General features: G+C 42.2%; 1 protein-coding gene across 3 annotated transcripts in view; it reads left to right on the top strand.

Annotated features, from left to right (window-relative positions):
- The window catches only part of LOC107995096 (pseudouridylate synthase RPUSD2), a 122,445-nt gene that overhangs the window by 32,755 nt on the left and 62,923 nt on the right, over positions 1-26,767 (top strand). Inside the window, exon 1 of one of the 3 annotated variants that reach the window (XM_062081980.1) lies at positions 13,270-13,876. The exons of the other annotated variants lie outside the window; for them this stretch is intronic. Within the exon in view, the coding sequence (XP_061937964.1) occupies positions 13,721-13,876 (156 nt within the window). The 5' untranslated portion in view covers positions 13,270-13,720. Of the gene's footprint in view, positions 1-13,269; positions 13,877-26,767 lie in introns of those variants that run through there. 3 annotated transcript variants of the gene reach the window in all.

Raw genomic sequence — 26,767 nt, 5'->3', positions numbered from 1 at the left:
AACGCGTGAATAATTCCCGCTCGATAATCGAATCAGAGAAGGCGAGGCAAAGTTTAAATGGCCGTGGTTCGAATGCATCCGAAATTACCTTGCGAACGTTCGTCGCGTGTATCGCGGAGGGGCTCAGCGCGACAGCTATTCGCGTACCGCGCATACGTCGATGAACTTAGAGACTCGATGTCATCGCGATCCTCGGCTTCCCGCTCTGATGAATATTTCATCGCGATCCGTCGATAGAATTTTTTTTTCTTTTTTTTTTTACCAAAGCACAATCACGCTATTTCCGTCCAATTCCTCCAAATTTTACCGACAGACGATAATTTATTGATCCCGCGTAGGTGACGTAGGTGAGATGGACGAGTTGTTTCAGTGTCTCGTGTTATTTTCTTCTTTTCTTTTACGTGTGGAGGATATTATAATCGTAATATTGTGGATCGTACGGAGAAGATTTTTGAGGATGGAAGTTTTCGATAGAAATTGTCGGATGCGAAGAAGAGTCGCCTGATTCGAATTCGATTCTTTGTTAAAAAAGAGGTTAGGTGCTCGGTCATTCTTAAAATCCATCAATGGCGCGGATGGAAAATGGATTCGTTCGCCGAGGCTCGTTAAAGCGGACGATGTAAAAAGCCTGGGAGGAAGAGAATCCCCCTCCTCGACACTTAGTGGAAATTCGAATCGAGCAAGTGGCGAAGTAGATAGGCGCGCGTCGTAAACGTTGCATACCTGTAATTTGACGAGCACTTTGCCGTCACTTCCCGTTTCGTCTCTTTTCAACGGCGAATCGTGTATCCACCTCTAACCTCCACTTCTGTAATTTTGCATAATTCTCGGAATTGGAAAAATCGATTCTTTCTACGTTAATATTATAATCTTACAACTTACGATCCTCGAAATATTTCCCTTGATATATTAACCGGCAAAACCGCGATCGACGTTATCGGCCGATTAAAGTCTTTCGAGGTAGATCGCGATCTCGGGCAAACTTTTGCACACGAAACGCGTGAAAATTCGAACAGATAGAATTTCTTATCTTGTCGTTGCGTATATTTATATCTTTCCACTTGTTTCCATTCGAAATTCGGACACTTTTGTACAGTAAAGGGATATAATAAAATTCACTTTCGTGTTTATACGCGTTACGTGGCGGTATTTTACGAGCAAACAGTATTTTCTCGCCCCCTTCGCGGTTCCTTTTAATTCTTTCTCCCGTTCCGAATCTCTCGGTCCTAGAATTTCTCTCTACATTGTAACTCGCTCGCTAAATCTTCCCTGTTTATTTCGCTTACGAGACGCCCCTTCGTTTTTCTTCCATCTTATATCGGCACCGCGTTCAATTTAAGATGGCTGAGTATTTACGATCGCTCCGTGAATGCAAGAAGGAGGGGAGTAAAGATTTTGGCTTGGCGATATTTTATAGACTCTGTCTACGAATATATACGAAACGATTGTTAATAATTTCTTGTTATTGTTCTTCCATGCTCGATATTACAAGTAAATTTTGTTCAATGTTAATAATCTAATTTATCGAATCGCTGAATTCTGCAAGATTAGAAGACTTTGGGGAGAGGAGGGGAGGGGGATATGACGTTTTGTTTCTTCGCGCGCGTTTGGGCGAAGAAACAATGGGAGGTAAAGGGAATTCGGGCGTGTAGACGATTAATTTTCTTGGCGTGCTGTAAATTTCGGTCAATTAAGTCACGGGAGTTGGCTGGCGTTTGAAAAATCGGGAATCAGAAATGCGGGCCGAAGAAACGCGAAATGTCAACGATTCCGCGTTTGTCTCTGTCACGGCGTGCAAATTAACTCGGATCAGAAGCGTGCTGCCGCCTAACCGACCTGCGTGTATATTTTAAGTGCGGCTGTCACAGACTAATCTAGGCTTTTTGTCAGAATGTATTGTTCGTTGAGAGGTAATTAGATTGTTTAGATCGTGTCTCCTAATATTCGTCTATTAATTCTCGCCCTCGGATTTAGAATGCCTAAATTTAATTTAATTTAATTTAATTTTTCAAAAATTCCGAATCTTAATAAATTCACCCTCTTGGACTTAGAAAGTCTAAATTTAGCTCCTTTCTTCTTTCTAAAATCTTCCATCGCATCCGAGCATTCGAGAATTGCACTCGATCTCTAAATTTGGTCTCGTGATTTTTTCGTTCCCCCTTCGATTACGAGAATTTAATTCTGCGATTTTTAATTTGGAAATTTTCGAAATTGCTCCGACGAACCAAGAATTTTCAAGAAACGGCGAAAAATAGAAGAAAGGAAAAATTCCACGAATCCATATCGCTGTCAGGAGGCGGTGGTGGACAGTGGAAACGTGCAATTACTACGAGCGTTTCGTGCCTCGTTTCTCTATTTTTCGACCGCTGTATCGCTTTGTATCACACCCGTTTCATCTGCTCGAATTCTCTTTGAACGTTCCTCCTCCCCCGTCCAACCAAATAGCGGTTATTCCCGGAGAGTTTAATCACGCACCCGGCATTTTCCATGCTGGAAAGGATCATCGAATCGAGACGAGGGAAGGAGAATAAAGATAGACGAGCGTAGAGAGAGACAGAGGTTACGTAATCCATAGACCTCCACAGTCGTTGACAGATGACAGAACTGTCTTCCTCGCTGCCAGAAGAGGCGAGGTTATATCTCTATGTATTTATATACCGAATGCGTATGACGACCTCTTTCCACGACTTTCGACTTGCCAGACGGGGCCGTGTCTCGATCCCTGTCGTTGTACGAACAATTGCCCATCCATCTTAATCCGCGTTTCAACCAAAAATTATCCAATTTTGGCGCGGGATTTTGGGATTCTATCTCGTTTTTTTCGAAGGTAATGGAGGGATAATTAGGGAAGGGGGGAGAAGAGAGCACACTTTGTAAGCCTTGGTTAAAAAATGCTCATACGTGGTACACTTTTTTTATTTAGAGCGAACGTTTATTATTTCTTCAAGAATCGTTCGATCGACCGATCTCGCGCGATTTTTCTTTAATTCCAACAAGGTCCAAGCAATGAAAACGCATCAACCTCCATATCTTCCCTTCTTCAGAAGAGCGAGAAAAAGAGAGAAAGTTAATTCAACTACGAGGAATGCAAACTCGGAGGTAGACCCTTTTCGCGTGTCGATGCGCTCCTCGGCCGATGAAATTAATAATGTTCCGTGAGAACGGTTGGCAGTGCGTTTGATCGGCTGCCAAAAAGAGAGAGAGAGAGACGGATTGGATGGAAACCCCCTCCTCCTCCTCCGCCGCCGCCATTTTTCTCCACTCGCTTTCTCGTTTCCTTATGTAAGACGTGCGGCGCGAACTCGTACTCTTTTTTCGAAAATTGTTTTGTTGATGAAGCCGGATCGAAGAAGGGACTTTACGTATGTAAAGCTGGGATTGGGGAAGAGAAATACTGGAAGAAGCTGTCGTATTCGAGGACGTTTGACACTCGTTCGCCCCGGATACGCTCGGTTTATTTTTCATTCTTAACTTCGATCGCCTGCAGAAATCTCGAAATATATATACCATCGTCCTTTGATATTATTGGATGCCGATGCGAAATCCGGCCCCAACAACAAATTGTTATTTCATATTACGTAACGAGGAAATTAATTTGCCTCGATCCCGTTGTTGCTCAAAGTTCTCTGGTATTTTAATAATCGTTACGTAATCGCTCTCCTTATTATATACACGAAAATCTCTATCGTGAAATATTTTCGAATTATCGATAAAATCACACCGTATTTTCCAATATACGCCAATATAATTTCGCGCGAAACCATCGCCAAATTCTTTTCCACGTGGAAATACAGCCAATCGCGACCACTCGTTTATCGAGAATCTCGAGACACGCGTGTTTTGCGCGATTTTCTCGAACGGGACGACGAAGTGGGGGAGGAACGAGTTGGAGACGTGTACATATATATATATATATATATTCCCGACGGGGGTTCTGGCCTGTCTGGCGAGGACGAGACGTTTGAGTGACACGGTTCCGTCGGCAATGGGTCGGCCATATTGCGCCAGCCACGGTTATACGCTGCGCCAGCCAATATACCCGCCTACATATCTAATATAAACGGAATTTCATTTGGTTAATGCGGATGCGCCGCGTTGCCAGAACAGCCCCCGGTTTGTTAGGGGACCTCCGACCCTCCTTCTCTTTCTCCCTCGCCTTTGCGTGCACGCGTGCGCCTTTGCCGCCATCTATCGATTCGAATCGATTGGAAAAGATCGAAAAGGAAAGATAAAAGTATCGTTCCTATCCCGTTGAAGATTTCAATTTCTCCCTGAATTCTTTCTCTGTTTATCTGTGCGGGGAAGGTTATTAATCAGAGGGAAAAATATAAGGAAAAACGAAAAATCTGTTTTCGTCCGTTCGACGAAACATCGAGAGCAATCGTGTTTTCGCGAGAGACACCTCGGATCATCCCTCAAATGTCACGGTTCGAGGATAATGCGAAACAAAGGAATACGTTTTATCGCGATTTTCGCTCACGCAATCTCTTATATATATATATATATATATATATATATATATATATATATATATCGATATAGTGTCCCAAAAATACACTCGCAGATCGCATAATATTCTGGGTTAACAAGTTTTATTCCGCGTCGAGATCGCGCTCGACCCAACGTGGCGTGTTGGGGAGCGGCGCGATTGCAGATACCATTTGTCACCGAGCGAGCGAGAGAGAGAGAGAGAGTGCAGAAAGCAAAGTTAGTGACACGGGTCACGCCAATGTCGCGTTTCTTTCTTCCCTCGCGAAGGCATCGAAGTCTCTTTCCCTTGTCTCTCTCGGCCCCGCCAAATTTCCATCCGGCTTCGTCAACACGGTACGGAATAATAATAAACATGTTATCGATGATGTTGCTCCCGTGACACAGTTTCGCCGCGTCGATATAGGCTACTAGCGTTTCGCTCGTATTTCTTCAATAAAACGAGTTCTCTTAAAAGAGTATCGCGAGTACGTTCAAACAATTAATCCAGCTCAACCATTATACGAATAGGCAAGGCTGGATAGAGGGAATGCTAAAAAAAAAAAAAATTCGAGAGCACAAATTGATGCTTCACGGTTGAGTCGAATCTACCACGTACGCGACACATCCCGGGTCGAGCAACACTATGGCAAAAGAAACATTTATCCAACATCGTAAACGTCCAATATCCGACACGTGTTACGAGCACGCGCGCATAATACACGGATCCAACGATTTCCACCTTTTATTCGTTGCTCGTTCGGTCACCTGTCCCCCTCGGCCGATAAAACGAGCTCCGCTCGTTCCAGCGGCGATAAATCGTCACCAACCGTCGTTTCGAATCGACGAACGGTGCATGCGCGTGCGCGCATGCGTGCGCGCATTAATCGCCTCTCTCTCTCTTTCTCGCGTGCACACATCTCTTTCTCACTCCGCAATTCTATTTTCGTCTGCCGTCGCCTTTATGAACGACTTTTCTCTATTCAGCCACCGGTGCCTTGACCCGCAACTAATTATTCGCGATCTGCCTTCCGCCCAACGCGATTGGCCGCTCGCTACCTCGTGGACTGTAATGGCGAATTCGCGATTACGAAACCACGCAAGGCACACCACGCCCGTGCCAAAATATTTCTTGCGTAAATCTGTACGCCTCCCCGTTACGTATCGTACGAGTCTCGAACGATTGTTTTTCTTCCGTTTCGACCGTTTTTTTCCCACCTTCTCGATCGCCAACTTTTTCGATTCTTTTTCCTGCACGCTTTCCAAGCTCGATTCATAAATATATATATATATATATATGTATATGCTTGGTATCGCGAGATCGATCGACTTGGTAGAATCTTATATTATATTCCGTTCAATTTGAGCGAAAATGATTTTGGTAAAAAAAATGCATCGCGTGTTCCGATTCTATAATTCTAAGATTTTTTTTTTATACGTATAATAAAACGCGTATGGAATTATGGAATTATGGACATTTTAAACATGGCGATAGCGGAAAATTTAATAGTTGAAGTTACTTTTATAATTCGTCGTTATGAAAATTATAATAATTGTAATGCGAAACGGGCGAGGTTGTATCGTAGAAAGCGAATCCGAGCGTAATAGCTACGAATAAATGTTATTCGAGCGTTTTAACGAGTAATTACCTTAAAGAGTAACTTTATTCGAGATTCTTAAACTCGAATTCTCCTTTCACAAAAATACTTTGTATTTCGTGATCCAATGATACGATATTTCTTCCTCCAAAGCTTATTTATTCTGCTTGTAAAAACTCTGCTTTTCAATTCATACCAGATCCCTCGACCGGATTAATTCGATGATCAAAGACGAAATTCTCGAATTCCTCGCATTCTCGTCGCGCGAATCAATCTATATCCAATCCCACGCTAATTTTACACACCTTTTTCCCCAGTTTCCTCGGTCGTGGAAGGGAAGCAACTTGCTCACCGTTTCGCCGGAATTTTCGCGCAGCTTTTGTACTCGATACATTTCGCGGGATCGAATAGTTGACGGTTCGAAAAGTGGTCGCCACGTAACTAGGCCCGTCGCGTTCCAATGGATGAACTTTTGCCTTTCAGGGCTTCCTGTGACACATCTGTGTCGCACATGTATATACATACGTATATATATATATACATAATCCGTGGTTAGACTTTTCGTCCAGGACTTTGATACGGTATATGAACCCAGCGGTCAAGGGTTTCGGATACGAGTTTTCACGCGGATTGTATTATCTCGTTGAGACTGCCGCGGTCGAGAGTTGAAGAGGGGGGGAGGAGGAGGGAAAGCCCCGGCTAGGGATTGGATTAAAGTCGTTGCAGGGTTTTCCTGCGCGCGATTAGATGCTCGTTGCACGTGTAAAAAGCCGTACTTCTTTATTTGTGGACGCTGCCCGCGACGAAAATATCGTGGCCTCGCCTTAGCCGTTTCGTTTCGTTTCGTTTCGTTTCGTTTCGATCGGACTCGTGTCTTTTTCATTCTTCCTCGTTTCTTTCTTTCTCTCTCTTTTTTTTTTTTTTTGAGAGGTTTTAACGAGGTTTGGCAGGCTGGAGGAGAATAGTAAGGATCTTTGAACGTCGAAATATTCCTTTTAACAAGATTTCGTAATGTGGTCGGGGATGAAGCGAAAAATATCGATCGAATTTGAAAAGGATTAGAGAGAATTTTGGTAGATATAATGTTGGAATTTAGAAAGTGAAAATCAGGGAGAATAGGGATAGAATTAAATTTAAATTTAAATTAGACATAAAAAGAGGATATAGAAAATAGCGAAGCAAAGGTGTATCGCTCGATCGTATTAAAAGGAAAAATTTCACCGACTGAAAAACCCAAGTGAATTTTCATCGATCGGTCCGTTTAATCGAGGTAAGGGCGAACTCGATGTTTTAATAGGGCGTAGGAAAGGAGAAGGGGCGAGAGCAAGATCGTTAGAAAAGGGGTGCGTCGGTTGATCGGGCCGAAAGAATGCCTGGCGAAACCGATCGCGCGAATAATCGCCCATCCGGATTCTGGAAAAACCGAAAGAAGCGAATGTGGTTGGTTAATTACACCGATGACGATTCCCCCCCCTTCCCCCGATATTTGCACTCTAACGAGCCGAGCTACGATCCCGAATCCATCCAGCCATCTTCGATCCCCTTTCGGGATAATTGGAGATCGAATTGTTAATAAAAATCTCGTTAGAAGGCGAGATTTTTATCGAGGATGGACAAAGAGTTTGTCTCCTTCAGCTTTTCCATTACATTTTACGATTACGTTCGGTTGGGAATTTTCTTTTTTAACTCGAGAAGCGTGACAGGCGTAAATTTAAATTACGAGTTGGTTGAAATCAAGTGGATGATACTTTGAAAAAGTTGCGCTATTATAACGGGTTTAAGAAATTTTTCTGGCAAGTACATTTTTTTTTAACTAGATTTAAAAAAGGAAAAAAAGAAAATTTCATTTTTTAATCGTTTCGCTCCGTGGAATTGGATAATTGAAATTTCCATTCTTATTCGAAATTGTCGAGTTGTTAAAACGTTCCCATTGAAAGAAGAAGAAGAGAGTTTATCCCTAATAAACTCTATCCTCCACCGTCGTTTTCACAAGCTCCGATTCCGAAGATTGGTGTTGGCTCTCTATTCATAATTTCGCCTTGGAATATCCCCTTTGATCCTTCCATCCCCGTTGTACAACGGTCCGGCGTTGTAGCACGCTGGCAACAAGCCTCGTAGGAGGATGTTACATGTTTCCATGGGGATGGCTGGAGGGCGGTAAGAAAAGGGTGGCGGTTTCGAGGGGAAGACGATGGAGAATATTACGACAGGGGAATGGCGTAACTTGGCGAATTTGTAGAAGGGGAGGAGGGAAACTTGCACCACGGAAGATGGCAGAATCGCTACTTCTTTTTCAATGTCTCTCTCTCTCCGCCAAGTTTAAGAGCGGCCCGTTCCTCAACCGAAACCAACAGCCTCGTTCTTGCTGTTTTAACACCGGGTTAAAACAGTCGGATGGAATCTAAAAGGGATGTTTCCTCGAACGCGGTATGTTTGCGATTATCCTTGCTTGAATAGTTTCGAAAAATTTCTTTCGTTCTTATCTGTTTATTTTTGTCTATTTTTCTTAGCAACAACAAACTTATAACCGAATATTTTAATCGAAATGATGTAAAGAATGGGAATAATGTACGAATTTTGTACAAATATAATTATAATGGTTTGAGAAGTAGCTAAAAAGATTTCTCAAAGTTTATAATAATCGTTGTAAAGACTAGTTTCTTTGTCAATTTTTAATTCGTATATCCGAATTTTGTACAAATATTAGCAGCTTAAGAAGTTAGGTTAGACTAGTTTCTTTGTCAATTTTTAATTCATCTATCCGAATTTTGTACAAATATTAACAGTTTAAGAAAAAGTTAGGTTAGGTGCTAGTTTCTTCGTCAATCTTTAATTCGCATACACAATTTAATAAGAAGAGGTTAAAAAGAATTCTTAAACTGTATAATCATTGTAAAGACTAGTTTCTTTAGTTAATTTTTAAATTCGTATATCCGAATTTTGTAGAAATTCTTTAGTTAATCTTTAATTCGTATATCCGAATTTTGTACAAATATTAACAGTTTAAGAAAAAGTTAGGTTAGGTGCTAGTTTCTTTGTCAATCTTTAATTCGTATACAATTTAATTATAATAAGAAGAGGTTAAAAAGAATTCTCAAAGTTTATAATAATCGTTGTAAAGACTAGTTTCTCTTAATCTTTAATTCTTTTACAAATTTTTCAAATTTTGTAGAAATATTAGCAATTTAAGAAGTTAGGTTAGGTGCTAGTTTCTTTATTCAATCTTTAATTCGTATAATTTAATTATAATAGTTTAAGAAGAGGTTAAAAAGAATTCTTAAAGTTTATAATAATCGTTGTAAAGGTTAATTCGTATATTCCAATTTTGTACAAATATTAGCAGTTTAAGAAAAAGTTAGGTTAGGTTAGTTTCTTCCTCAATTTTTAATTCCGAATTTTAATGGTGTAAGAAAAAGTTAGGTTAGGTTATTATGTATTGGCGCACCCTTTTTTGAAATCGTCGTTTGTATAATAATGTAAAAATTGTAAAGTTTCTCCGTTAATCTTTAACTATCTGCCGTGTTCAAAGTGTGTTAACAGTTTGGTTTTAGGAGCCAAGGTTCCGTTTCACAATTGACTCGCATTCACAGCTTAACCCTGTCCACCGACCCCTTATCTGCGTTGCACTATACGTCTAACTCACGGTTCACCCACGGTTTCCATTTTCGACGTAACTCGGGTTAGGAGCCCGGATTATTCCGTAATTGACCTAATCTATATCCGACCAGGACCTTTTCCGTGCTACCCGTGTCCGCGCTAACTCGTGGAATCTAGTTTCAACTAATATTTGACTCGAATTCTAGTCGTAAATTTCAACGTCGGAATTTCGATAAAAATTACCAGCCGAGGAACTCGGCCTTCTTTTCTCCAAGTGCTTCGAAATTTTTTCACGAGAATTTGGAAAAGAGAGGATAGAAAAGGAGGAAGAAGGTGTTGAAAAAGAAAGGTTGAACACGAAAAATCGTTTCCTTCCTCGCGATAACAACATTTCCCCCTGTTCATCGCCTCTCTCGCTGGATTAAATGGAGTGCAAAGTAGCCGGGGAGGGGGAGGAGGGACAGAAGTTTGCGACCGACGGGGATAAACGCGTAGCGCTGTTATGACGAGCCGGCTACATCCTCTACAGCCTCCTGATTATACGATTATTATTATTTCGCAGATCACACAATTTCCGGGAAATTCAAATTCGTTCTTCAAAAATGGAAATTTTTCTTATAGAAATTACCTCGAAATATTAATCTGGACGTTATGTATTTACGTTATCGTGAAAAATGGCAGAGGTAAATTTACGTGATTCAGGTTTCTCGGGATAGTGAACAATCGGGATTCAAAAGTTGCTCCTCCTCCTGTATAAATATAGGACGGAGTTTTCCTCGGCCCGGGTCAGCATTATCATATCCCAGGGGTTAAACAGGGTGGAAAGGCATGGGTGGGGAGGAGGCATGTATCCGACGTGGTAGACATATGGCGGCATTATGACGATGAATCAGTACATCGTGTACCTCGTGATAAGGATTAATGTCGAGATGCCTAATGCGTCCCGAGATACGCCTTCACCCGACCGAATTTTATACTTTGCCGTTTCTTGCGACAGTCTTCTTTTCGCTCTCGAAATATTGCACGAGTTTTCAACGCGTATCCAGTTCATAATTGAGGAATTTGGCGGAATAACTTGCCTCCTCGTCCTTCTTTCTTCTACACTTTCAGCGGAATGATAGAAAATTCGCCAAGATTAATCGTGGCTAACCATCGATTGATCCGAAAGAGACGAAATCTGCTCGTGTTCTGCTCGCTGAATTTGACCCGCGAACCGGAAAAGGATGGCGGAAGAAGTGGAAAGAGGGAGAGAGAGAGAGAGAGAGTTCGTGTCAGGTCATTCCGGCCGCATAAATAACATGTAGAGCAAGTTTTCCTCGTGCTAGGGGTAGCATTATCATATCCCAGGGGTTAAACGGGTAGTGGTGGAGGTCGAGGCAGACGTATGGCGGCATTACGACGTGCATCGTGTGTGTGCGCGTGGATGGAGGAGGTCGGCCAGGTGTTTGCCTACCTTCGTGCCTCCTTTCCCTTGGACCTGTCCCCGTGATGTAAGATTTCCTAGGGGAATACGCGGCGCATCGCCTCCAAGATGGAACTCGATCGACTTTCTTCGAAACCTTACTTTGCGTGTTTTGGTACTACGTTTTTTGCGTCGAAGGTGTTTAACGAGGAATCTTTGATACGATGGGATGATTATCCCGTGCAAGATAGATTAAATGTTTGGTAAAGATACTTTTGTAAATAAATGGAATGCATATATACGGAAAGAAACGAAAGATATACACGGAAGCATCGACGGCAAAGCGGATAAGGAATTCGACTCGTACCGCGTTGGAACCGAGTTCGAATCTTCGCCGACGTGGTCTAATTTTTTCACGTAAATTTCCATCAACCATCTCTCGAAATAACCTTTCAAGCACAAAAAAGAAGAAGGGGAAAAAGTTCCGTTCGAAACTCTCTTTCCCTCGACGAGAAAAAATGAATCATCGTCTAACTCTCTCTCTCTCTCTGTGTCGTGACTTTTTACCGCGAGGGTGTTTTGTTATATGGTAGACACATATTTTCGAGCTTTTTCTCGCACCTTCGTTTCGCAGAAGTTTTTAGTACCCGAAGAAAATGGAATTCCATAAGGAAAATATATAAAGAAGAAGAGGGGGGAAAAAGAGGATAAAGGAACGAAGATGATGATGGCGGTGGATTGTGTATAACCCGCGCGTGCACGAGGAAGAAGAAAAATATATATCGTCTGTTCTGTTGGAAGAAAAGAAGAAGAAGAAGATATCTTCTAGTCCGGAATCCGATTTATATTCGTTCGTCGGATCGCGCGCCACGCTCCAGGAATCATTCCTCGGGAATTATAGGGGAGAGAAAGAGAGAGGGAGGAGAGAGAAGTCTCGGTTGTTTAAAACGCGAAAAAGTCCGTGGAAAGGGAGATTTTCCGGTCTACATTTCTCAGTTACGGTGGTTATCATTCCCTCCTCGACCTAACATCGGGACGTGTAATAATGTCGTGGTGAAAATAACAATCGAGCAAACGAGAATAATATAGAACGTTTTAACGACGTTGAACCACATCGAGAACGATTTCTCAAAGTCGAAAATAGAAAATATATACATCTAATCTGTGAAACTTTTCAATTCGATCGATTAATTTTTCAACCGTGTTTGTCCATCTTAAAATCATTTTCAACTTTTCTGCATTTCTCGTTTGTTCTCCTTAACAAACTTGCTTGACAAACTCTCGACAAAGTCGTACAAATTCATTCAATTCACACAAATTGATCAATCTCTTTTAAATGTTACACCGTATATTATAAATCGCTTATCAACTTGTTTATCGAAATGACGAGGGGGAAAAAGTGAGTCTTGAGTGCCACGTCGAAAGTTTTATATTACACGCAAGGAATCGAGGGTCGACATTTTTTCTCTATATTCTAACGACGGGTCTTAGAGTATTAGCTCTCGTAGGAATATAGGTCGTTCGATATTAATTTTGTCGAATTAATATCGAACCGCGGTCGGTCCTCCCTCACGAGTCGCCCCTTTTTGTACGCCAGATACTTCATTCTTTGACCCGAATTTTATAAATCCGTCTGTTTGCAAAGAGATCGCATTCCCCTTCCTCGACCCTTAATTTCACGCTTCGAAGATGCTCCAACGATCCTTGTATACACACGTATATATATATATCTAGAAATTCCTGGAAAACGATTTCTATAACACCGATACACGCTCTCCTTTGAGAGAATATATATTTGATCGAAAGGAGAAGATTTTAAAATTACCTTTTAACACGTTTATATTTGTTTCCATTTGTTACATCGGTGAGATCTTTTACGCGAACATTCTTCGAATCTTCGTCGAGTAACGAATGGTATGATTTCTGATTCGTTCCAACGTCGAAAAGAAGATTCAATAGTTTTTCGTCTTTCCAAATACGAAAGATTCTTTATAAGCAGTCGAATAACGCGTTAAACGAGATGAAAAGGGAGCGTGTAAGCGGAGCAGAATATTTTTAACATTAAAATCGCTCAAATCACCGTTCCATCCTTTCGATCCCCCGTTAAAAAGGTCGCCTCTATCCCTCGATAAAAATAATGCTTAACCCGCGCTTTCAGAGCTCCTCCGAAATCACCTAGTTTAGAAATTTTTCTCTTTCTAGATCTGGTTTTGGAATTATCGAACCAAATATATGTAATACACAGCTCGTGTGTTATTTTTCAAATCGTTTATATACGAAGAGCGTGCAAAGAATCGTGTATGGAACTTTGGAAAACTCGCAGTTCAACCGTAATCCACCGTTTCGAGATCGAGAGAGGAGCCAGCAACTAGGTTGATTCGATTCAGAGAGATACAAGATATTCGTCTTGAGCTACGTGAATGGAGGCTGATTCGAGCTCGTCGATGTGTATATATATATATACATAAAGGGAGAAAAAGCGCGTGACACGCGTTCATCAACGTCTCGTTCGATTTCTGTTCTTCCGATCGGTTCGAGTGACGTCTGTCCCTCTCGATGAAAATTTGCTCTGGGAGAAATCAATGGAGGGGGGCAATTTTCTCTCCTCGTGGATGCGAAAGGGAAACGAAACGTGGATAAATATCGAGACACGACGATGGAGAAAGAAAGAAGGAAGATTCTGAAAATGTTTAAAATTACTTTTAAAATTTGCCCTCCTCTTTTTGCTGAAATTAAAAGGAGAAAAGTCCAGGAGGAGGGTCGACGTTTAAAAACTCGTCTCACAAGGATATTTTCGTTGTTTCTGTTCCAGGTAAGCCGAGGATGACGTATACTTTCGAAACGTGCGTACTTTTTTCAAAATTTTAAAACCCCCTCGCTGCAAATTTCCAACAGATATTCAATTTCGAAGCTATTGTGCCCGTTTCACGAGCACCACTCGTAAACTGGAACGGACGTTAGGTGTCCCGTTTATCACGGAGGATAACCCTCGTTCTTTTCGTGCGTCGACACAAGCTTCGTTGCAATAACGTTTTATCCGGTTGGAAACGTCTCTGGAAGAATTTTGAAAGGCGATGATTTCGATGATTAAATAATTGGAAGCGATCTACTTTTCTACCAAGCTACCAAGTGCTCCAAAAGATCAATCATTCGAGAAGCGTGCATTACAAATCGGATGCAAACTGGAGAAACCGATCGCTTTTTCGGATCCTCCCTTCCGCCTGTCTTCTCGAGTTTCTTCGAAGCGAGAATTTCTCGTTATAGAATTTAAACTTTACTGAAATTTTATTCATGGTTTTACTGTCTAATGTTGCCATTACTTCATAGTTATTTGTTTTTTTCAGATACGCATAGATTGTTACTCGCAATCCCTCAAAACTCGTACGTTTATATTTATTGTTTTCACTGTCAACGAAAACTGTCTCGAAGGGAGATCCTTTGAGGAGGAGAAGAGGTTAACAAACAACAATAGAAATTGCGTTTTCCAATCTTCTCCTTTGTCTCGGTTAAATTTAACCGGGATCTACGAGCATTCGAATAATTCAAATACCATTCCTTAACGCTTTAACCTCCCAAGTTTCTAATATTTCTGGAAAACTAAAAATCGATAGCCTCCCACGAGGGGGAAATTGCGAAATTTTTCACGCAACCGCGATTAAGAGAGACACAATAAACAAAGTTCCCAAGCTACGTTCCAATCTTGAATAACGGAAACTTGGCCAGCATTGTTGGCCAAAGGAGACGGTTAATTACCAATTGTAATTACCTTTCCACGGTACAATAATGTATCCTTCGCGATTGGCGAAAGAAAAAGCTTCTAGCCACTCGATTCCTCGCAGCAATCGCTTTACAGCAATTACACGCGTAATTTCGAAAGACGGAGATCCCTCCCCGTGTGCCATTTTAACGTCGACCGTCCATTGTGCTCGCGGATTCGCGGGAATCCCCTGGAATTCACTCGCGAGTAATGGAACACTTTTCCATTAGCGCGTCTCGATTCTCGATTCTCGACGAGACGAAGAAGGAAAGAAGGAAGTTGTCGTCACATCCTCGGGCTGTTCGTTAGCCACCCATTGTTTTCCATTCTCCCTCCCTCTTCAAATCCATCTTTAAGAAGGTTCGAAGGCAAGCTTCTCCAGTATCGAATTTTTATTAGCACAAGTTCACATTCACAGGATACTTTTATCTGCACGGAGAGATAGGCGATTCCGTTTCTCGTGGAGTGAAATTAGGGGAGGAGACCGACCCTTCGGTTGCATCCTCGTTCGCCTGTTACTTTTGGCGAGAGAGAGGAGGAGGAAATTAGGAAAATTGCGAGAATTGACGTGAAACTTAACTGGACGACGGGTGATTGAATACATAAAAGGAAATATAATATGGAAGAACAATGGGATTTATTTATTTATTCAAGCATCTCGTTAAATCGTAAAAAAAGAAGAAAAAGGAAAAACTGGTGGATTGGGATCCAAGATGAAATCCAAGCGTGGCAAATTTGCAATTAAACGAGGATACGCCGTGACATTTGAAACGGACTCCTTTTATTTATTCCCATCCTTGCTCGCGGATTTTATAGCCGTATATATTTTCAGTGTATACATTCGCGACACGTGTGAAGCCACGTATCCCCCTCTGTCGAATTCGAGGTGGAAAAAAGGATTGGGTCGGAATCGGAGGGGAAGAAAGCGAGGGAAGAAGAGGAAGGATCGAAAGAGAAAGGGACGCGGTGGAAATATCACTGGGTCATCGCACACTGCGCTCCTTCGCCAGCCGTTTTTACCGTTTTCTCCTTGCGCCAATCTTTCCAACAACTCTTGAACCGCTCGCGAACAGGAATTATCAGTTTTCGAGAGAAACCCCTCCTTTTCCTGTTGCACCCTCTCGTTCCATTGAGTGTAATAATTTTGTTAATTATTATCTCGATCAGAGATGGATCGAAATATTACAGTTTTGTTTCGAACAGTCTTATTAATCAGATTTCCCTTTGGAGGGGATACGATTTTCTTGCTCGTTCTGATCGATGGAAAAGGGAAGAGATCGAGATCGATTACCCTGTTGCTGATCCTTGGAGCCGTTTCTGATTCACCCCTTCTTCTTATTCTTCCATTCCAAATTCCAAGAGAGCCGAAAATAACTCGAAATCTTCGTCGCCTCGAAGAATTTTTCCTTCCTCTTTGCGTTAAAAAGAAAAGGGAAAGGAGAGGTAAAATCAGTGGAAACAAGTTTCGTTCCATTTCACTTTATGTATCGTGGATATCGAGGAATAATGGAGAGAGGGAAGGAAGGAAAGAGGAGAAAAAGGAAAGGCGAGTTGCTCGGGAAAGCTGTTGCTCGTAAAGAATTGGGAATAATATACCGCCAACCGTATTACAATACCGTCGTATTTCGAGCTTAAATCACGATTATCGAGCTTTTCGCTCGAGTCAGCGGCCGAAGAAAGAAAGAAAAAGTGAAATTATCAGCAGCTTTTCAACGAGTTTCCACCTCCATCTAAATTCATTCCATTCGTCGCGTTCCTCCTCCTCCTCCTCGTTTGCCGATGATAGATTCCTTTTTTTTCCAAGTGGGACGACGCTCGACGCGCAGCCATTTTGCGGACGGGAAAAGAAATTGACACTCCCCTCCCCTCCTTTGCACGTGGGCAGTGGTGGGAACTGAAAACGATAAACATAAACGTACGAGTTTTGCCGAAGGAATATTTTAATTATGCGTGATTATGCGTAACTGTTTTACAAAACAATTGATCTATAATCTATAATATCGTATCTGAGAAAAGCAAATAGGTGCCAGCTATGAAGTAATGGCATTTCTAGCTAATATGACATTGAATAATGAAATTTCAGTGAACTTTGAATTCTTTAACATTCACGATGAATCGAACTTTAACGTGGACATGTTTCGTTCGGTGGATTATCTTAAATGGTCGAATATAATTTTCGCGTATAACAATTTTTATTCCAGTTCTGTTCCGAGAAAGTGATGGAAAGATGAAGGAAAATGAAAGTTTTCACGGAAAGAATTTGTCGAATTGAAGAAAAAGATGGAAAAATTAACGTTTTTCAACGAGCGGATGAATAAAGTATCAGAGTGCTGCGGCGAAGAAGAAAAGTTGAACAAAGTTTTAAAATCGATTCGAGATATTTCCTCGTCGATCTCGAATTAAATGCGTCGATTACAAGGACACGGAATTCGTCGTTCCTGGCGAAATATTAATTTTCGAGACGTCTTCCTTCGATGTTTCTTCCCGATCGAGCCGGAAACAAGGACGCGTCAGGTTCATTCTGTCGAATGAATTCCGCTCGAACAAATTCTTCGACTCTCTCGACACAATGGTCGAGCGCGAAAACCGATTATCGAGGCGCGCATTGTGCGCGAAACCGTCTCAAAGGGTTCTTCGAGGTTAAACTTTGCCCATTTAGCTCGTCCCTAATCGGGTAATCGCGATGGAGTTTCGCGGTCAACCGTGATCCCTGAAGGGGAATGTTTCCTTTTTCGATCTTAAGAAAGGATTTGTCCTCTTTCTTCTTCTTTAAAAATTGGAATCGTCGGAGTAGCAAAGTCTTGAGGGAAGACTTGAAGACGAGAGGATTAATTTACACGAGCATAAAGGTAACGACTCGTGCAACTATGCGGATGTTTTCCAGAATTTCGTTAAGCGGGATTAATTTTTGAACGCAGCGAAACTATTCGAAAAGTATTCTAAAGCGGCGAAGAAAGTGGCGGCATCTAAAAGCATGATGGACTTTTCAAAACGCGAATCGACGTAAATTTTACGCCCGGGGGACTACGTGCCTTGGTGTAATTTATTATTGTACACGTGTTGAGATATTTGTTGAAATTCTCCTTTTCTCTGCAGAATAACTAATAAATAATCCATAAGCAGAATTGGATGGAGATCAGGTATTTCTGAGGGAATTTAAAGTGCCGTGTGTTTCTCTATGAATATTTGTTAGCGCCGTTTCGTTTAAACGTGGAAGAATGATTCAGATTTCTGAATTTTTGAAAATTCTCTCTTGCCTCTGTCGAAATAACGTTCGCAGTGACCGTGAAAAACTGCGGGGCCGTTTAACCGAATGGAAGTTATTGGCCGAGGAAATGGATTATGATTTTATGGAGGTCGGTTTATAGGGGCTCTCTATATAGGTCGGTTGTATCGGTTTACAAGCGCGTTACAACGATCTTGTTACGGCTGAATCTCTCGCAAGGATCGTGTCCAAGGTGCGCGATTGATTGCTCGTATTCCTTCCCTCGATATTGACTTAACACTTTAACCGCCGCTCTGTCCAATCGCGAGACGAAACGGCCGGCGAATCGATGCGAGCGTTCTCAACCGCGGAGAAAAATTTCTCTTCATTTTCGGATCTCGAATGAAATATGATATTCGCAACTTGGAGGGGCAAAGAAGTTCGATCGTCGATGGAAAGGGAGGAGAGACGTGGGTAATCTGGAGAGGCAGAGAAAATGGTTACCGTAACGTGGCGACGTTATGTCCTCTGTTAAGATACGCCACGTTAAGATATCGTGCTCGTGTGCACGTAGCGGCAGGGACGAAGGTTGCGCAACGCGCAGGTGAAGTCGACTGCCGCGGCTACTTTTGCCACGAATACTCGATTATATCGCGGGAACTATGCCTCTTCTAGCGATGCACGATAGAGGTCGTAAAAGGGAACCTCGTTTCCCGATTTTAAATCGCGATTCGGCCGCCAAACTTGGTCTAAAGATGGCGGAAACCCTCTTGAGTCGATCCGAGAATTCCTCGGTCGAAGATTATGAAGGAAGTTATTCGAATTATTTATTTTATCTCGAGCCTAATTTCCTCCTGTCGAGAAATATCCGAGAGCGGGGGTAATTCGAATTCGTATAAGGAAGAATGCGAATGAAATTCGTATAAGGATCGCAAGAATTGAAATAACGGCGTTTATATAAAATGTGCGATGTAATAATAAGCGACATCGACTTACAGGAAAGAAGTTTTATCGACTCGAGCCGACTCGGTTAATTTTTCTGCCGTAATTATTCACCGAGGAGGGAAATATCGATGCAAATTTTGCCGTAATTGCTTGGAACTGGCGCACCGCGACAAACTTCGTAACTTGCCACGCCGCTTGTGCTCGCAGGGAACAATTGCAAATTAGTTTAGTTACGTTAAGGTGCCTCTGCTCCAACGGAGAACCGATCCATCCGGTAAACATTTTTTATTCTTGCCTCGTGAAAATAGATTCTTTGAATATAATAATAATAATAATGATAACGATGAGTGAGAAACATTCGCTTCGAGATCCGTCAGAGTGCGACGACACGTGATAATTGTCCTTGACACGCGCGATGATCTCGAGAGAGGGAAGAGGATCTCTCAGGCCAATTTGTCTTACGGATTGGGGAACGATTAATCCCGTTTATCCATGGGTGAGCCCATCTCTGCGAACAGCGAAAACAGTGCTCTTCTGTGCAGCTTCCAACACGAGGCTCCGTCGAGCAACGAAATAGTTTGCACCAACTTTGCCCTTCGTGTACACACAATGGGTTAAAGTTGCTGCAATTCTCTCTGTCCACCACACATTCTTGTTTATCTCTCTCTCGTATTTCTTGAAAACGGTCCTTTGGAATTTTAGAGGAGGTAAAGTGTAATTTCGTTTCTTCCGTTTTAGTTTAATTTTTCTCGATGACGATCAAAATATTTCAAAATTTTCAACGAGAAAACGCCATTAAAATTCATTTTCGAAAGGCAAATCGCTGTTGGCGAAACACAAGTTGGAGGTATGGAAAAATTCTCAAAGAAAAATGAAATTTTACGATCGCGGGGATTCGATCCCGGGACAATTCGGTTGCCAGTCGAAGATCTTACCAACCGAGCCATCGAAAGACTCGACTCTTCGCCTTTGCGTTTCCCCTACATCTTGGACACTTTCGACGGATTCTTCAAATGTTCCAAAGTAAACTTTAACCCACACTGCACCCACTTTTCTCATTTACATTCGCTTTGAAGCGGCCAGCCACAGGTGGTGGCCCGATCTACACTGGCTGGACTTGAAAAAAAAAAATCACCGCGTGTCGGCTCCCACGATTTAATCAAAGCGCAGGATTAACACCCCGGGTCTCGATTCGAAATAATTGCGATTGACAGGGCGTATAGGCCGGCGGTGATTGGAACCGCAACAAGATTCGACCGTCAACCCCCTGTTGAACGCAAATGTCCCGTGTTAACTGCTCCCTGAGTTTCCAGTGATATCCATCCGCCAAATGTCCCGTTGAAAGGTGATCGAGTCGAATTTTATAATGTGCAGAGTCAGAATTCAATCGTACTATTTTTCCTTCTTCTTCAATGTCATTCCTTCTTTTAAACTTCGACTCGACCATTCAGTTTCTGTGGAAAAAGAGCTATTCGCACAAGATACGTGGATTTAAAATTAGGCGTTCCTTCAGATCGAATGAAAATATTATCGATCCGAGAATATTTTTAGACTTCTCTTCGAAATCTTTTCCTCGATCGATCTTTAAAGATTCGTAGACAGGAATGTATTTTTTTTTCTACAAAAAATTTTAGAAATTTTTCTGTGGGAATTATTGCGAGATATTGTATTTTTTAGATTTCTTTTTAAAAAAATTACGAAACTCGCGATATGACTGGAATTTTCTGAGAAAAGTTGGAAAGCAAGATTGCCAAGATTACGATATCGTATTATCCGTTAATTCGAAGCTGTCGATATTCGAAGAAAGATTTCCAAGATATTCACGATTTTGCATCGAACACGTGTTTGTACTTCCATCGAGGATTCGAGGAAAAGAGAGAGAGAGAGAGAGAGGAAAATAATATTTTTTAAAATAAATTCTTCCGTTCATTTGCGTCATTTCGATTATTGATCGATGTCACAGTGATTCATCGACGTATCAATTACCGTGATTCGATTATCCTAATCATCGTCTCTTGCTCATCCGCATATATTGTCATCCGAAGATCACGTTGAATAATTGCTGGACTTTTCTTGGATCGATCTCATCTGTTCATTAATTTACCCGACGATATAATTGAACGATACTTTGAAAACGAGATCGGCAACCTCGCACTTGTGTATTCCGTTTGAAAAATTTTAAATTCTTTCTCCAAAGAAGTTGCTAACGTAGTTTACTCGCCCTCTTTGATCTTCCATTCTCTTGATTATTATCCTTTCCATCGTCCTTAATCGCCACGAGTCTCCCCCCATTTAAACACGAGAGACGTTCAATCGTTGTGAAAGGAACCTTTCGATAATTCGATAAGAATTTAAAAGTGTGAATCAAAAGAGTCGAGGAATAATAATATCAAGTTGAAACTCAATGCAAATAAAGATCCTCGCTGTTTCGATCCAAAGATCGATTCTCAATTAGAAGGCGATTAGAAAAAGAGGCAAAGATAAAGCATCCTCGTTACTTTCGTCCGATGATGTCGAGGATTATTGTGCAACGTGTCGATTATTTTCCTCAGGTACGATGACGCGAGCGTATAAATAGCCCGCGGAGTGCTCGAGGCAAAGGTAAAGAAAAAATTTCGTCATCGAGGCTTCGATGTTAGTCGCGAAAGAAAAGAAACTTCTCGCTCGCGTATTCTTCTCACTTTTCCAAACTTGGCTTAAAACGGCCTCCATTTATTTTTTCCTTCCATCGATCGACAAATTTTTAACTTTGCCGAAGAATTCATTCGACTCGTGGTAAAAACTCAAATGGAGGATTAATTAATGATGAATTAATTAATTGTATTTCAAATCTTGGACTAAAGCTGTTGGTCGTTTGATATCCCCGAGCGAGACCCAGACGACGAAAGACAGTGACCCTTGGAGTTATCCTGGCAGGATCGATCCAGCCGCGAGGAAGGAAGAGGGTGGCCCCGGTATCGAGCCTCGTGTTTTTGGATCTCGCGTCTTTCCATCCTCGAAGGGAAGCTCGTAAAGGCCCCCCGCCAGACGGAACGAAATAAGGGGAGAACTGGAACGGAGTAGACAAGGGGAAAGGGGGACGATTTATTAGTCTGTGGCCCGTCCTCGAAGCGCTTGGGATATCGTATTTCAATTTTCGCGTCGCGAAGGGTGGCAACTCTTAGTCTCTTTCCTACATATATACTCGAATCTCTTCCCACTTGTGACTTTCGAAGCGTCGACCTTGTCCTTCCATCCGATCATTCTATCCCATCCAAGGGAATGAACGAAAGATTCAACGAGAAAGACAAGATCGTAATAAAGGGGAGGGGAAATTTCTTGCCGTGTCGTGGCTCGATTGCTGGACTAGCTCGTAAACCTATCCTCTTCTTTGGAAAATCCTCGAATCCTGCTCCTCCACCTCCTTCGTTTCTATAACGTACGCGAGGCTTCTCGTGGCTGCGAGCAACAGGCCCCTCCTTATCGACCGTGTTTTCCACCCCCGTTTCCCTGCCAACAATCCCTCAGCTGTTCGATGCTGTGGGGTCGACCAGGAGGAGGAGGAGGGGGAGGTTTTATTTCGTCGCGTGGGCCTTGCAATACTTTTTTCTTTTACGGATGTGCAAGAGGGAAAGAAAAGTCAGGAGGAGGATGGAATTTGTTGGTGAGAGATGGAGCTCGTTTTCTATGCGAGGTTCATTCGTGGCAGAAACGACGATCCATCTAAACTAGAAATGGACGAGGCGGAATTAGAGGATTATTTTGACGGAGAAGATGGAGAAAGGAACGAATTTACCTCTTCCCTTATCCCGCGTTTTTTATACCTCGCGCACTTTGGCAGAGACGTTGATTAACGAACACCGTTGCGCTATTATAATACACACCTTTTGCCATTTTATTTTCTCTCTCTCTGTTTCCGCGTTTTTCGCGCCTAGTCGACGTTTTAATTTGTCGTGGGCCGAGCAACAATTTTTCTCGCATTGAGCGGACATAGAATTCGTGGATTCTTGCATGGTTTTTTTTAGAAAGTTTGTTTCCGTCATTATTTTTTTACGGTTTTCATTGATTACCGGAGAAAATTCGAAAGAACCTTTAAAATTCGCATCGACTAGTCATCGACACGACTCGAAAACTCGAAATATCAATTGAAAATCAGAGAAACGAAGATTCGTGTATATCGAGGAATCGAACTCGGGACGAATCGATAATAGCCGATCACCCTATCCACCGAGCCATTACGACAATCGCCTTCGCTCCTTTCCTTTCCCTATATCTACTTAACGAATCCCTTCGTTCCGCATCTCTCTTTCCATCGCGTTAACGTTTCCTCGAAACCAGATAATTTTCATCGAAATTAAATAAACAATTCGTTCGCAACTAATGGAAGAAAAAATTCTAACTTTGTTCAACAAGATTTTCTTGGAATCTCGTTAAAGATTTCGGGACTCCAAAAAGAAAAAAGGATTCGCGAGCAGGCTGAGAACGGTTCTCGTCTTCGGAATTAATAATCCGAGTATCTCGTCCGCGGAACAAAAGTAATCTCGAAAAAGTGGCTTTCATTTATAAAGCTTATTCCAGCGTAATGTAAACGCGCGTATTACCACGTCCTCGAGGTTAGGATACCCGGCTCGAATCGGAATTTCGCAAAGTTTCCTTGTTAGCCAATGGTGGAAGCGAGAAACGATAGGATGGCCAATGTCGGGGAACGGTTAATGAACAACCGACCGGTAAGTTTAAACAGGCATTGTGAAGGAAATTAATGGCTGTAACGTAAACGCCATTAAGAGAGCGAAGGCCGTCCAGTAATTTCGTCGCTTTAATTTTTCGCATAAATCACCTTGCTTCGAGCCAATCCCGTCGTCTTTTTTCAAACTATCCAATCCTTTTCTAACTACGTCCACGTGAGCGCGATAACGATCGAACTTTGCTACCAAACTATTAAAAGCCTAGCAGCAAAAGAGGGACGATTGGGCAAATATTTTTCCGTGGATTTTGATCCATATTTCGTTTATCTGTTTATAATAATTTTGGAAATTAAAACATAAGTAAGTAGAAGATTTTTTTGTTTAATCCAAGTTGGCTGAACGACCATCTCCTTTGATCGTTGCACACAGTCGTCAATGACACGTAATTTAATGTTACATTATATGGCGCTCCCCTTTGTCTTCCAGTCCATTAATTTCCCGACGATGAATCTTAAGATATATCGATTAAAAATATTTAAGCTTCGAATTCAATTATTCAAGTATCGTCCAAGACGTGACAAGTCCCCCAGGAAGAAAATATCCGTTTGAAACGATTTAACGGAACCTTTTTGCCGCCTTCTTTTGTCTCGATTCTTCGCCCAACCTCGAGCGGATATCCGGTCGATTCGGGACGGAATTAAATCCGATCAACCCGCCAGGATACGGGGCTGGTTGTATCGCAATTGGGGGAGGGAAGAGGAGAGAAAAATTCGTTGCTTCGCAGAGAATTTTTATGTTATACGACGATTTTTTTGAACAGTTTCTTTCGCGTTGATCCAATTGTTTTCTTTTTGTTTTATGTTAATTGGAGGATTTTCGACGATTCTTCTCGCGAATTTCGCCGCTTCTTCCTTTCCTTCCAAGCCGATCAAACGAAAATTCAAGTTCCTCGCGAGATTCTCACATCTTGAAGATCGTCTCGCAATTTTTCAAAAATCCTGAATATCGAGTCGATGCTATCCAATATTTGTTGGGATTTGAAGATTGTATCGTATGAATGAATTATTATTGAAAGAAGGAAAAAACTCGAAGAAAATTAAAACCGCTTCCCAAAGTTTGTCTCAATGAATTATCCAAAGAAGAAGAGAAAACTTAAACAAACCCAAGGATTATCAGGAATCTTGTAATTTTATTTAAAACTCCACTTTTCCTCTCACAACCGTATCCAAACCACTGTTAAAGACGAAAGCAATTGCCCCAATCGGAACGAATTGGTGCTCCCTTTTCGAGCCCTTTCGGAGAATTTTTCGAGAAAATAAACGGCGAGTGGAAGAGTCACTCCGTCAACGCGGAGCGCTCGAGAGTCGCGTTTATTAGTTCGTTTATTGCTCGTCCTCATTTCTTTCTTTCTTTCGTGTTCATCGATGCGAGCGGTGCAACCCTCGTCCACTAGACACGTTAATTGCCTCGTCGTCGGCCATGAAATTAACGGGGGTGGTGCAAGTTTATTAAGGCAATTTTTTCCCTCCACGTCCCTTTCAATTCGTCCCCCTTTCGTCACCTGGCTCTCTTTCCGTTCCACCTCCTCCAACTCTCTTAATCGAGATCCTTCCACGGGGATGCGTCCGTAAAATTTGTAAAACTTCTTCGATTTCGATTCAGCTTAAAAAAGAGGCTCACGATGAAGAAGCAAATCCAACGTCTCATTTCTTGGAAATATTTCTAATTCTACGATCTAGTACAATCGAAAGGAGTCGAATTGTTCGAAAATTCGCCACGAATTTGCTCGAAACAATTCTCGACGAAAGGAAGAACCCCTCTCCGAGTTGCGCAGCGAATTAAGGAAAGAAATTCGCGTTATTATGGACACCAGAAGTCGATCGTTTCATATCCGTCCCGACGATTTCTATTTCCGAAAAGGGGGAGGAGCACGCGCCGATTTAATCGAATCGGAAAAACGAGATGGAACGCGCGTTATGCACGCTCCTCTCCCCCCATCCGTGAGGATGGAATTAACGCCTGTGTTGGGAACAATAACCGATGAAACGGACGGTTTTCGTATGGATTTTTTCTTTCGTGTCCGATATCCGACGTAATGGTAGCAATATCGGGAAAGAGTAGAAGGCGAGAGGAAGGAATGACACGATGCAGTGAGAGTTTAGAGGAAACGATCGATAAATAATTTTTACGGGCTCGTTGGGTAACGCCGCATCATCGAGAATAATCTCTCCCTCCTCCCCCTTTTTTACCTCTCTCGAATTAAAATTATCCACGCCTATTTCCTCCCTGCTCGCGTGTCCTCGAGATCGGTGCACCGGAAGCCGGCTCCTCTCCGCGAGGACGAGGGAATTAATTAAAGTGCGTTGGAGTCCGTTGGTTGAAGGGGCCGAGAAAAAGGAAAGGGTCGAGTTTTCCACGAAAGAGCGAGCAAGACGCGGAGAAAGGGGTCGCCTTCCACCACGGCGGAATAATCGCGGCAGGGAAGGAAAAAGCACTCGCGGAGGTCTGGAGCCAACCACCTTGCGCTCGAATTAATCGCTTTTCCTTCCAACCGTTTTGCTTATCCCTCCTCTCTCCCTCTCTCTTTCACCACAGAAATGTTTCGATCACAAAGCGGTTCTCCTCTCGTTCGAATCGTCGAAAAATCTGACCGCCCTTTGAATTCTAACTCCATTTATCCCCAAAAAAGAACACTATCGAAATACACGTCTGAAGCCAACTTAAATTTCTCACCATCCTCCAAGAGGAGACGAATCGAGTCGAAGAAATAAATGTGCGTACGTTTCAGTTGATTCTTTTCTTCCGAGAATCTTGTCTTCCGCGTCGATGAATCTTCTCGGGATTGAAATAAAAATTATTTCTCGAGAAAGTTGCAAGCTCCGATATTTTGCACCCGTAAAGAAACGTCGATATTCGCTCGAACATTTCTCCCTCTCCTCCTCGCGACCAAGTTCGTTCCACCAGGCCTGAATGATAAATACCCGCGGCGTATCTTTGGCGAATTAAAGGCCTCGGCTTATAATTAACTCCCTGGAAGCGCGTTTCGACGTGCCGGCAGAGCAAACTAAGCGGGAGTTTTCCTTGAATATCTCCTCCTCCCCCAGGCTTTTGATTTTGTTTGGTCGAAACGGC

The sequence above is a fragment of the Apis cerana genome, linkage group LG11, assembly GCF_029169275.1.
Source record: "Apis cerana isolate GH-2021 linkage group LG11, AcerK_1.0, whole genome shotgun sequence".
In the NCBI taxonomy this organism is placed as follows: Eukaryota; Metazoa; Arthropoda; class Insecta; order Hymenoptera; family Apidae; genus Apis; species Apis cerana.
This window is presented reverse-complemented; position numbering and strand designations above follow the sequence as displayed.